General features: G+C 35.5%; 1 protein-coding gene across 5 annotated transcripts in view; it reads right to left on the minus strand.

Annotated features, from left to right (window-relative positions):
* Nucleotides 1-8,919: 8,919 nt before the first annotated feature.
* The window catches only part of Glra2 (glycine receptor alpha 2), a 185,595-nt gene continuing 180,412 nt past the window's right edge, over nt 8,920-14,102 (minus strand). For 3 of the 5 annotated variants that reach the window (XM_077793933.1, XM_077793934.1, XM_077793936.1), the window contains exon 9: nt 8,920-9,198. In XM_077793933.1, coding sequence (XP_077650059.1) covers nt 8,920-9,198 — 279 coding nt within the window. Of the gene's footprint in view, nt 9,199-10,935; nt 10,957-14,102 lie in introns of all 5 variants that reach the window. The other 2 variants (XM_077793937.1, XM_077793935.1) reach the window with 2 other exon arrangements.

A 14,102-nucleotide genomic window follows, 5' to 3' on the forward strand; every position in this document is an offset into this window, starting at 1 on the left:
GTGATACAATAAAAACCCTGCAACAGGGGAGGGAGGGAGAAGTGCTGGTGAGTGATATCGGTCAAATTATGTTGCTATATTATGTGTACATGTAAATATGTAACAACAAATCCCACCACTATATACAACTATAATGTACCAATAAAAAATGTGGAAAAAAACACAATAAGGGGGGAGTTAGGGAAGACTAGAGGTACTTTGTATTAGACAGGAGGAATGAAGGGAGGGGAGGGAGTATGACAGTAGGAAGGATAGTAGAATGAATCAGACATTATTACCCTATGTGTGTATATGATTACATGACCTATGTAACTCTACATCATGTACAGCCAGAAAAATGAGAAGTTATACTCCATTTATGTATGATGTGTCAAAACGCATTCTACTGTCATGTATAAATATAAGAAAAAATAAAAAATAATTTGGAAAAAATACCTTAACACAGTAAGGGCTCAATAAATGTTATAAATTATCGAAAAAGTGGAAAAAAGAGAAAATGGCACAAAGCCTTAAGTGAAAAAAAAAGTGTTCTGCTTGAATGCAGAGATTCTCATCATTAAAGAGGTAGTCATTAGAACACTGTTGGCTGGTGCCTGTTCTGTTTTCTAAATTCATAACTTTTCAACATTAGAAGCTAAGAACCAGGAAGATAGAATCTCTCTTCTTTAATAAGGAGTTACTGGGTTTGGGAAAAAAACAAAACAAAAAAACCTGCTACCATAGAAGTTTGTTTGGATTGTCTTCAGATATGGTGTTTTCACTTTCATCCACCCTATTTGATACTTAGATGATGATTTAAAATTATGGTAGTTACAGTAAACCACACAGATATAGAGTGCATTTAAAGGCAGTTGGTACTAAATTATATCATTAGTGAAGTAAAACATTGTTAATTAAAGGTGAGTGGTGGGCTGGGGTTGTAGCTTATTGGTAGAGCATTTGCCTAGCATGTGTGAGGCACTGGGTTCAATTCTCAGCACCACATATAAAAAATAAATAAAATAAAGGTCTATCAACAACTAAAATAAAAAAAAGAAAAAGCAAGGTGAGTGGTGAAGGGAAATAAGAACTGATATTTTTTCAGTACCTATTAAGTGGGAGGTACTAATCAGTTTAATCTTCACCTACAATTACATCAGGTAGATATTGTGCTCTATTCTATCTTCAGTCCTGAGGCTTTGCCCAAGGACACTTTACAAATATGAGACAGAAGGAGAATTGGAACTCAGATATGACTCTACAAACTATGTCTTTGTGACCATGTCAGGAGAATGGGTAAATAATCTATGCAAGTGGAATAAATTAAGGGAGATAAAATTCCTATATACTCTTCTCTATCTATGTATATGGGGAAAATAGCTCATGGGAGTGGTTAGGAACCAGAATAGAATTCAGGGGAATTTGATACAAATTTTGTCCTAAGGTACATTAACATGCTATGTGATAGAGGGAATGTGGCTTTAACTTTCTGGGCCTTGGTCACCTTAAACTGTATACTAGCTGGCACAGTGATGCATACCTGTAATCCCAGTGACTCAGGAGACTGAGGCAGGTGGATTGCAAATTCAAGGCCAGCCCTTAGCAGCTTGGTGAGACCATCTCAAAATAATAGATAAAAAGAACTAGAGGTGTAGCTCAATGATAGAGTGCGCTGGGTTCAATCCCCAGTACCCAAACTGTACATAAATAGATAATACTTAAATATTACATTTGAATTGCATTTGTCTATTAGAAAAATTATTGAAGTCTCAGAATTAGGCAAAATAAGATTACAGGTGCTCTTTAAGTATAGTGCTAGGCTTCACATTCATCATCTCAGCTATTTTACTGCTCTGCAGAGGCAGAAGTGAACTTGAAGAATTTTGTCCAGTAGAAATGCAAATATTTTCTGCCCAAAAAAGATACTGTTCATGGCCTTATAGGATATCAGTCAGTTTTGAATTTAATCTGGGAAACTTACCCAAATTTTGCTTATACAACTTCCCAAATGCTCTTTGGACTGATTTTAATGTTTTACTATTTTTTATCAATTAATAGCCTAAGTGCAATTTTTGACATGTACTAATTTTCAGTGTGTCTTAGAGTCATGATTTTATCCTTTTTTAAAACTATTCTTAATAGCCGGATAGAACATTCCAAGTCTATACCTTTTTCTGGAATTCCTTACTCTGCTTCCTCTGAATGACACAATAGTGATTTCATTAAAGTTGAGACTGCTGGGGCTGGGGACGTGGCTCAAGCGGTAGCGCGCTCGCCTGGCATGCGTGCGGCCCGGGTTCGATCCTCAGCACCACATACCAACAAAGATGTTGTGTCTGCCGATAACTGAAAAATAAATATTAAAAATTCTCTCTCTCTCTCTCTCTCTCTCTCTCTCTCTCTCTCTCCCTCCTCTCTCACTCTCTCTTTAAAAAAAAAAAAAAGTTGAGACTGCTACCTGTTATCTTAGGTTCCTGGTGCCAGGGTGTCAGCAGGTAAAGAAGGGGTGAATTACTGTACTAACCTGTAGAAATGCAAATACTTGTTAGGGTGAATGAGCCTGATTATTAAGGGGAAATTGAGTTACTACTAGATAGAGGGGTTAAGGAGGAATGTCTAGAATGCAGGAGGTCCCCTGGGATACCTATAGATTTTAGGACCTCCCACATCTTAGAATGCCCATGCCTTCTGATAAAAGTCCATGGGAACCTACAGCAACTCAATTCAGGCACAACTGCTAATATCCCAGACCCTTGAAGACCTGTAAAATTAGGGTTTCTCAGAATACACTTTAGAAAATGTTAACCTAGTACAATTTCTTCATTGTTATAGACTTAAAACATACATAAGTTTTGACAGCAATTTTTATCTAATCAGGTAATGTTAGGCTCCTTAGTTCTATCTCTAAGCCTACCACCACGGGAACACTGAATTAACTTCCTAATAAATGTTAACTATTTAACTATTAATTGAATAAATACTATGTTGATTAAGCACCTACTAAGTGCCAGGCACAGATCTAGACCTTGAGAATACAATAAACCAATTTCCATTTTCTCACCTGGAGCTATCTTTGAAGTTTTATTGGAACACAGCCCACCCATTTGTTTATATATTTTCTTTCTTTTTTTTTTAGAGAGAGAGAGAGAGAGAGAGAGAGAGAGAGAGAGAGAGAGAGATATTTTTAATATTTATTTAGTTTTTGGTGGACACAACATCTTTATTTGTATGTGGTGCTGAGGATCGAACCCAGCACGCACATGCCAGGCAAGTGCACTACCGCTTGAGCCACACATCTCCATCCCTGTTTATATATTTTCTAAGCCTGCTTTTGTGCTTAATAGCATAGTTAAATGGTTGTAGCAGATGCTGTATGGCCTGCAAAACTTAAACCATTTATTATCTAATCCTTTATAGAAAAAGGTTGCCAACCTCTTGTCCAGGGAAAGAGGGTACCACACCAAGTGAAAAGGCACTGTGGTAGAAGTGTGCTTGGCATATTTAAGCATTGGTAAGGTAGCAACTATACCTAAGGGAGAGGGACAGGAGGGCTTGTTAGGAAGGCAGGTCAGATCATGTGGCCAGTGAGGACTCTGGCTTGTTCTCTAAGTAAGATGGAGAGCTAGTGGAGGTTAAAGCAGAGTGACATGATCTGATTTTTGTCTTAAAAGGAAATTCCTGTTTGTTGTCACCCAATTATTTCTTCTCTCTTTCTCATTATCCTGTCCCTAAATCTTTCTCCCCTCCAAGAAGCAGGGGTAGCTGGCTGCCTTGGCACATACCTATAATTCAGTAGCTTGGGAGGCTTAGACAGGAGAATTGTAAGTTCAAAGCCAGCCTCAGCAAGGCTCGGGTTGTAGCTCAATGGCAGAGCGCTTGCCTAGCATGTGTAAGGCACTGGGTTCGCTCCTCAGCACCACATAAAAATAAATAAATAAAATAAAGATATTTTTAAAAAGCCAGCCTCAGTAACTTAGCAAGGCCCTAAGCAACTCAGCAAGATCCTGTCTCTAAATAAAATATAAAAAAGAGCTGGAGGTGTAATTCAGTGGTTAAGTGCCCTGGGATTCAATCCCTGGTTAAAAAAAAAGCAGGAGTAGCTTAAGAAATGATTATCCATTGAATTGAATATGATAAACTTCTGGTTATTCCTGATCCTCACTGATGAAGGGTCTTCTTGCTCTTGTTTCCATCATTTTGGGGGACCTGAAACCTCTAATGAGATTTCAGTCTGCATGAAGACTAACCAAGTTGCCCATTCTATAAGCAGCCCTGGGCCCTAACATAAGAAAGCCAGTGCAGTGCACATTTCACAAAAAATACCCCAGAGCTTTGCTTTCCTCTTTGAAGTTACATTCACTTATTTATGAATCATTTGTGCCAAAGTGATAATGTACTTTCTAAATTCTGGCTCATAGTCTAAAAACATCAAATACACACTGCCCTCAGCTCAGGGGAAATGTATTACTTGTTATTTATAAAATGCATTTGTAGCAGAGTAGGAAGAATGCATCTTTTCTCATGTGGGATCATGTGTGACAAAGTGAAGGTAATTTTCCCTCTTTCAAAATGGAAATAAACACCTTTTAAATTGAATTATGTTGGACTATTTTTCAACCCAAGTATCTTTGGGGTTATTCAATCACATGACATGTTGAGTTTCTTTGAAGGTGTTTTTAATGCTATATGCACAAATTTGAGCCATTTCTCTTAGAAATTTTCAATGTAAATAATCCTCCTTTCCAATATATATTATTATGAGAAGGCAAGTAGTGGTACCATTACTTTTTACTTTCCAGGCTTTTCTTTTCTTAGATATTGATAGTTCATAGTCTTAGGAGTTAAGAAACAAACTATACTGGGGGCTTAACCTTTAATCTAATAGGATTTTGTTCATGGCATTTAATTCATACTGCTTTGGTTTATCTATTGGTCAAAGGGTGGATATTGACTCTGATCTGGCCACTTTGGATGACTGTTAGAATCAAATGCTATTGTAGGTGTTAAAATATATTGATATTTTCAAAGCACTATATGGGCATGAGGTTTTGGTATTCTCTTTAGTTCTTCTTTTTGTGACTTATGAAGAATATGTATTGCTCAAACCGTTCAAATTATATTTAAAAAAACATCCAAGTTGGCAAAAGTAAGAAAAAGTTTAAAGTAGAAGTCGAAAGATTTTAAAAGAATATCTGGCAGACATATGATTCAGTCTCATCCCACAAATTGGCTTCAGGCTTAAACTAGAAATGTGTAATACCTAAAAAAAATTCTGAATAGATTTTCCCCCAAAGCTGTGATTCATATAGTATGGAATTTTGTGCTGTGTTTTGGTTAGAACCTTCTTATTTGATATTAATGGAGTAAGTGAAATGTAAAATGATATTCATTTAATCTTTATTGGTAATTTTGCTTTCAGAATTTGGCAGTTATGTTTAGTAGCATAGATGAGGAGCTTAATGCTAACACTGTTTGGATGGATTTTAAAACATTTATAGCTAGTCTTGTTTGTAGCATCTATTTAGGAACAAGTTATTTGAGAATGCCATAAAGAGATTCAATCCTAAGTCATTCTGATTTATTCTTTCTTGTGTGTGTGTGTGGTACTGGGGATGGAACCCAGGCATGCTCTACCACTGAGCAACATCCCCAGCCCTTTTATGTTTTATTTTGAGATAGGATTTTGTCCACACTGAAATCAAACATGGAATTCTCTTGTCTCAGCCTCCTGAGTCACTGGGATTGCATGTGTGAATCACCATGCAGGACCATTCTGATGTTTTTGTTTTTGTTTTGTTTTGTTTTTTCAATACCAAAAATTGAATTCAGGGGTGCTCAACCACTGAGCCACATCCCCAACCCTTTTTATATTTTATTTAAAGATAGGGTTTTGTTAAGTTACTTAGGGCCTCACTAAGTTTCTGAGGCTGGGTTTGAACTTGTGATCCCCCTGTCTCAGCCTCCTGAGCTGCCCCTGTCACTACACCTGGCTCATTCTGATGTATTCTCAAAACCAAATGGTAGGAACTGAAAAAAGGTTTAAAAGACTAATCCTCCAGTAATCCTGATGTGAAAAATGGTGGCAATGGAGAGTTACCTCATATGATTTCTGCATTGGGGAAAATTTACGTAACTTTGTCGATAGGCACAGCATAGCCTCTTTCACTATTGTTTTCCTAGTAACACTACTAATATTCATTGGGCATTTATTTTTTGTCAGGCCTTGAGGAGAGCCTATGAAAATATAACCACTTTCTTTCAGAAACTTCCAGTCTAATGAAAATAGTAGTAAGTTCTCTTCCTCAAGCCGTGATTTCACTCTTGAACTATTTTCCTCCAATTACTATTATGAAAAAAGTCCTAAATAAAATCTTCTGTAACGTTATGGGACATTAACTCTTTCACAAGAGTATTCAGTATTCAAAGTATCCTCCCTGTGATTTTATCTTATTTATATAATCCAAATTGTTGTATTTACAAGTTCTTTTCACTGAATGTGGATTAAAACCATACAAAAACCAAGAAATCCTCTTGCTATCCAGGATGCCTTCACCCACTTGAGTGGCTGGCAGTTATACCTTTTGACTTTCTAATGGAGGGAGCTGCATTGACTCTCCACAAATTATATGGTGCACACATTGGTTAGCTTAAGATTTTCTCTGCCAAATGCCTCTCTACTCTTCTCATGTAGTATCAGGGTTCTCCCTAGGATTCTTCTGGAGTCAGGCCCATTTGGGGTGGCATTTTAGCCTCAATTTTACTGTTTTGCAGCGGGAAGAAAAGAATTGAGAACAAAGACTTTACCTTTTTTGCTTGTTGAAGAGTATGAAAGAAATTAGTGTTTTAGGAGTGATGCAAAAAGCATGGCATAAAACTTGCCAAGACTATACATTCTGAAGCTTCCATTCAGAGGATAGTCAATATTATTCATAATAATAATTTTATTATTAAGCTGTTAGTCATTGAGAATTCATTATGTTTTTAGGCATGGCACAGATTTTACCTGCATTTTTCCCAGTCAGTCTGCTTAAAGCTCTATGAAACAAACACTATTTAGAGAAGGCAGGTGCCATACGTAAGATCACATGGTTGATAGGTGGTTGAGCTTGTCTTTGAACCTAAAATTCATATTTCTAGCTATTCTGAAATATTCTCCTCTATGGAAGTGTTTTTATTATTTGAATAGGTTTAGAAGGTCATAAACATTGATTTATGAATCTTCCTGAGAATGTTATGTTGGATATCTTTGGTTAAGGAAACTCTGTAAGGGATAAGAAGAGTTACCTGTTCTTTACTTAGGTTCTCAGAATTTTGCTTTCATTTTGGAACTTGATTCTGTACAAAATCAGGATGGGTAACTACAACAGTTGATCTCAAGTTTATTCTAACCTTCAAATTCTAGTATTTCTCAGTGCCCTTGGAACATTACCTTTTCTCATATAAAATATCCAGTTTTAGATTTTGCTCAAAATGCACTTCTATTTCCCTATTTCTACAAATTTTCATTGTAGAACATTTTTTTCTCTTTTCACAGGAATATTATAAGTATATGATAGCTGTATAAGTGCTTTAAGTTTATGAGAAGACCAGATACAAAAATCCAAGTTATTATTGTCATCTAAATGATTTACATTTTAGAACAAAAATGGAAACACTCTAGAGAAGTTTGTGGCACACTTAGCTTTATTGAAATTGAACAAATGCATTTTTAAATAACCCCTTTTACAGCACATGTAAAATTTAATTATTTCCTTATGTTTTTACAGGTTGTCTTTTATCTGAGTAAGCAAAAATACGTCTTTATTTCTTACTTAAAACATGTAGCCAGGATTCAAACCACGTAGCTCTGGTACCAAAAAGGCAACGGGTTATGAAAATCACAGTACAATTTTAAAATTCTTTAAGTTTAATCAAGGATATTTAAAACGATATTCACTTGGATAGACAGTAGAAATCATGGATCAGTCAACATTAGGACTAATAGTTTTATCTACAATGAAAGCAGAAATGGGAAGTTCAAGCTAATCTGAGCTACACCATTCAGGACATACCATCTCCATAAATACTGTGACCGAGTGGCTGCAATGGCTAAGTCACACTTGGGCACTTAAAGTTGCACATAAATATAGCAAAAGCAAAAGATATATATGTATATATATTTATATAGTACTAACTTGGATCTAAAATTAAATGGGCATTTATTTTTGAAAGGGTACACTATCAAATCAATGACACAATACACAATTTAAACTCCAAAATTACATCTAAGAGAGAAAAATAATATTAAAGTGCACACCTACACAGACAGTAAAGTAGAAATCTTTTTTTTTTTTTTTGTCATTGGTGTTTGTTTAGTTGTTGTTGTTTGGATAAGTAGAAATGACTTATAACCCACAAAAGGATTCTTGGGTGGAACACTAATTACAGACATTGTAAAGAACATAGCTCAGGAAGCTTGTTTTAAAAACGAGGCAGCATTTTCCTGAAAAAGTTTGGTCCTCAATTCACTATAGACTAGTCTATATGGTCAGATAGTAAGCATTTTCAGTGTGTGTGTTTGTATGTGTTTTAAGCAAACTTTTCAGTACCAGAATTAGTCAAAACTAAACCAAACAAAACCAAAAAGTAATCAGCCCTTGAGAACTTGACCCTGCATATCATGTCTGATTGATGCATCATCTGAAAGAACAACGCTTAAGACTATGGATAGGAATTATGCTTATGTGATTCTGCAACACCTTAGTTTTGTGCAAACAGCTTTCTTCATTGCCCACATAACTTATCTTTTTTTCCATGTAGGTGCCAGGAAACCCACCCCCATGATCTTCCCTCCCCCCTCCCTTAATATTCTCCTCTGTCAAAGTGATATAAAGACAATTTCACTGTGTATTTACAAGCACAATACTTAGGCAAGAAGGTCCCAGGGTCTGTAGGGCACATCTATTTCTTGTGGACATCTTCATGCCGAATGATCTTGTACGTGATCCAGTAAAAGATATTGAAAATTAGGAAGGCCAGTGGGAAGGCAGCTCGAGATATTGTGTCAATCCTTTTTGCCCGGTCCACGAACTTCTTCTTGATGGCATCTGCATCTTTGGGGGGTTGTGGAAGCGGGTTGGCAGGTGTGGCCTTGACAGCTGTTCCATCTTTCACTTGGAGGCAATGACCCATCCCGTAACCACTGAAATTAAAACGACTTTCACGAGTAACATCTTCTTCCTGGTAGAATAAAGACAGAGGAAGCACAGATTGGCTATCAATCAAATTTGTTTGAAGAGGCTTAAAATCCTTTAGAAGTAAAAGGATAAATCACAGTTAACTGGTGGTGTAGGAGGCTTTTGGAATGGGGAATTCCCTTTAAAGTTTGACTCCATTATTCATGGAACAAATACAGTTCATTAACTTTCCAGGCTAAGAAATTAAGGGTAAGAATAATGACTTTCTGGTCATTTTAATTAATTAACAAACAGAAACACCTACACTATATTCAGTACTGACTTTCCCAAAATCTAGTTTGTGAATACATAGATTTAAATAGACTGTTTTAAAGCTAGTTCTCCAAATTCTAATATCACATTATAAATCTATGAATAGGACCATTCATCCATTCATTCATTAAAAAAGAAAAAAAGAACATTTCCTCAGCCCTTGGTAAGTGCCTGATCCCTAGTTAGGAATTTTTAGCATCATTACCCATCCACAAACCACTTCTCCAGTAACATTAGCTTTATATTGTTAAATCTGATATGAACCCCTTAAAATGTACACTGGTTTCCTATCTGGCTCTCTAGATTAAATATTCATTTTTTGTTGTGAATATTTCTACCATGGCTAATTTTTTCCAGTGTTGACTTTTTAAAAATTTTTGTACTAAGGATTGAACTCAGGGGCACTCAACCACTGAGCCACATCCTCAGCCCTTTGTATTTTATTTAGAGACAGGGTCTCACTGAGTTGCTTAGCACCTTGCTTTTGCTGATGCTGCCTTTGAACTCTCGATCCTCCTGCCTCAGGCTCCTGTGCTGCTGGGAATACAGGTGTGTGCCACTGCACCCAGCTCCAGTGTTGAATTTTTAAAAATTTATATATGGCAGTGGAATGCATTACAATTCTAATTACACATATAGAGCACATTTTTCATATCTCTGGTTGTATACAAAGTATATTCACATCCAGTGTTGACTTTTAACATTGGCCAGTGAATCATCTCTACCATATTTAAAAGTGTCATTGGGGTGCTGGGGATGTGTCTCGGTGTTGAGCTTGCCTTGGCATGCCTGAGGCCCTGAATTCAATCCCTAGTGTCACAATAAATAAATGAATGTGCCATTTTAGCTGATATCAGTGATATTTTGTGTTATTTCTACATGAATAAGATAAAAGACTGAAAATTGTTTTTATTCCTAGGTGTAATGGGCAAATAGCCTTAGAGACATGTATATGGGATCTGCAAATGTAGTTGTAAAAATTAACTGTGAAATAAAGCCATTTTGGGCAATACTTTTATTTGTCTTATACAAGGTACTCTCTGTTCAAGGTATTCTCTCTCATTTCTAAATAAAATATAATAAAGGATGTGTCATTCAGCAATTTATTATTGAGTGTTGACTCTATGGCAAGCATTGTGCTAAGTTCTGGGAGACAGTTGATGAAGTTGTACAAGGGCTCTACCTGCATGAACTTTCAGAATCCAGTGGAAGAGGCTAACCTAAATGCATTATCATATAAGGAAGCTGGCAAAGAACACTCAGCCTGACTTCTGAGTATTTCCCTGTGCACAGCCATATAAACTCAACAATAAAGACTCAAATAGGACTCAGATTCAAATATTAAATCTGTTTTCTTTTCTTTTAAAATGTGAATGATGCATTTTATGGAAGCAAAAGTTTCAAATAAGTGAAGTTTTATAAAATGTGTAATAAATAGATATGTTAATCATTATAATGTCATCATGACCATCCAAAAATTTATTCAATGCTTAGCAAGAAAGGAAGCAAACAGGTCATTAGGAGGAGGGGCATTGCTTGTGATATGGGTTATACACAGTCTTGAACATTTTAACAACTGTAAATTGGTAATTAGATCTTAACCAGTGTGTGAGTGAAGTAGAAATGGTGTCAGTTTGTTTAGCAAAGAGAGATCTACACTGGGAATTTGAATATTTGGGTAGTAGCCCTGAATCTAAGGCCAATAAACAATGTTGACTTTATGCAAATTACTTATTTTTTTTCCAAGACCTTCATGGACCTCATGCCAAAAATGTCCAGCATGCCCTAGAGCAGTGGGTATTGGTTCTGGTTGCTGGAGAACTTTAAAACAATAATACACACACACACACACACACACACACACACACACACACACACTTCTTCTCCAATCCTCTTTCAGATCAAAGTAATAAGAATCCATGAGGATTACAATTTAGGATCTAAATTTTTAAAAAGCTAATGACTCTAGTGTAAAAGTGGCCTCGAGGAGTTCTAATGCCCATCTCTAAAATGCATAACCCATTCTATATTATTAAATCTAAACTTACTTTTCAAATGGAAACAACTCCTCAAAAAACATTTCCCCTTATTTGCCTAAGTTTATGGTGCTTTTTTCTCTTTCCATATTAGTAGAATATTGCAAATTACTCTTCTCATATCTAAAAACATTTTAGAAACTCATTATTAAACATATAGTTCACTGTTTGAATGAGATAAGATTCTTTTAGATTCTTGAGCCCCTAAAGAAATACAAAGGGTAGTACCTTATTATCAGCACATGAAACAAAAGGAAACCTAAATATATACATCAAATGTTTATTTTCAGACTGATTCATTCATTTAATTTCTATAGCCTTTCCCCCACATACTGTGAATGGACAGCTGAAGAGATTAACTCATTTAATTAACTACTAGAGCTAGAATAGAAGGATGCTAGGTTAGAATATCATTATTTTGTACAATAAACTGTAGGTGCTTAATAAATGTTTGCTGAATAGTGAGCAAAATGGAATTTAAGGTATTCCCTATGCTTGCAAATGCTGTCTTCATTCATCCAACAGTATTTCAAATTATGCTTCTGAGCATAGTTATAGTTAATTAAATCAATTCTTTAAAATTCTCCACCACAAAAATAAATCTGTTGCAGGTACAAATTATCCATTTAATTTCTAATATGTAGGAGATTTGAATGCTAGTTAAGAGTCTTCTTATTTACCATTATGAATCATTCAATGCCTATTAAATATATAAGCTTAAATTATCTACATAAAAGGGTATGGTGTTGATTCAGAAAACTTAACTGCAACCAATTTGAATATTGTGTATTACATTGAGTGACTAAATGCCTTTCTAGAAGGTTTAGAGTAAAATGTTATGATAGTATGGTAAGATTCCTATATGAGGACAAAGTGAAGATGGGCTTTGGGTCATGGATAATGGAAGCTAAAATAAAGAGCAATCTATAGGGACAGCTTAGTTGAGCATATTCACAGGGAGAGTCCGATCTTCCCAGTAAGGAAAGAATTTTAGGTGTATGTTTCCAGTTTTTCTAATGAGCTAGGAACCCAATTAGTTAATTATTTCTGCTTATCCACCATCTTCATTTACTAATCAATAAACACTTCTAGATGACCCTATTTTGTTATTCACTGATTTGTTAAATTCCTACAGAAAATGAATCTTCTGGTCAAAGTTTTAATGTATGTAATTTCTATACCCTACTTTGATAATATCTCAAATCCTGTGTTTTGTAAGAAGCACTGCTATGGCACTGTGTAATTCATTTGAGATTATCTACCTTAATTCATTTTGTGCATCAGTTTTACTTATTTTAAAATGTACTCATTTTTGTGTTTGGATAACTCCTGTCTAAATGTGAAATTACACCATAATTTCATTATAGTGAATTGTTTATTAAAAGAAATGATTTCAATATAATTAAGGACATGGTACTTATGAAATAAAAGATTTTAGTTGAACCAATATCTTGGGTTTTTCTTTTATGCCCTAGCAAGGAGAAAATAAATGATTCCTTAAATCAAGGCAGGAGCAAGTTCTTTCTATTGCATCTCTTATCCATATTCTTTGATTGGATTGAGTCTCTTTTCTGTTAGGAACAGGAAATCACTCAGTTGGAATTGGAGATTGTAGTGATCCTCAGTCAATGCAAGGTCATAATGGAATCTCTAGTCATCCTTTGGAAATAGCACAAGTCCAAACAGTCCAAACTTTTCAAAGAAAAGTTCCCTCTAGCAAATTATGGCTGGGTGATGTTTATCCATAAACTTGACCATTTTTGAAAATTAAATTATTTATTTATTCTAATTTGTTATACACAATGGCAGAATGTGATTCATTTCATATTATACATATAGAGCATAATTTTTCAAGTCACTGATTGTACACAAACTATTTTCATACCATTCGTGTCTTCATACATGTACATAGAGTAATGATGTCTAACTTATTCCACCATCATTCCCACCCCTTTGCCCCCTCCTTTCTCCTTCTTCCCTTTTATGAGTCAGTATCCTCATAGGCTGGGGCTGTAGCTCAGTGGCAGAGTGCTTGCCTTACATGTGTAAGGCATTGGGCGAACCCAGCACCACATAAAAGCAAACAAATAAAATAAAGGCATGCTGTCCATCTACAATTACAAAAGAAATCTCAAAAAGGAGGGGGGCTAAGGATATAGCTCAGTGGGTAGAGTGCTTGCTTCATATGCACAAGGCCCTGGGTTCAAACCCAAGTACCACCAAAAAAAAAAAAAAAAAAAACTTGACCAATTCTATTACCTAGATGTGGGTAAGAGGAATGACCTTGGCAAAATTTTTCTCAATTCTTGGCACCTCAATTTCTTTCTCCATAATATAGGACCTTGTGAATATATGTAAGTAATAAATAGATATCATTTATTGATTATGACTGTGTACTGTGCACTTAAATCCAGTCATTCCTTTTACTAAACCAATGGTGCAGCTCACATTTCCTAGGAAAATTGAGGCCAAAAGAAGTCATGTTCAAAGTTATGTAGCTAATAAATGATAAAGCTGAGATTCAAATTCATGTCTGTCTGATTCTAAAATTGTTTGATTCCAAAGACCCTAAAAATCTTTGATTTGTATGAATTGTTGC

Source organism: Urocitellus parryii, chromosome X (assembly GCF_045843805.1).
Source record: "Urocitellus parryii isolate mUroPar1 chromosome X, mUroPar1.hap1, whole genome shotgun sequence".
NCBI lineage: Eukaryota > Metazoa > Chordata > Mammalia > Rodentia > Sciuridae > Urocitellus > Urocitellus parryii.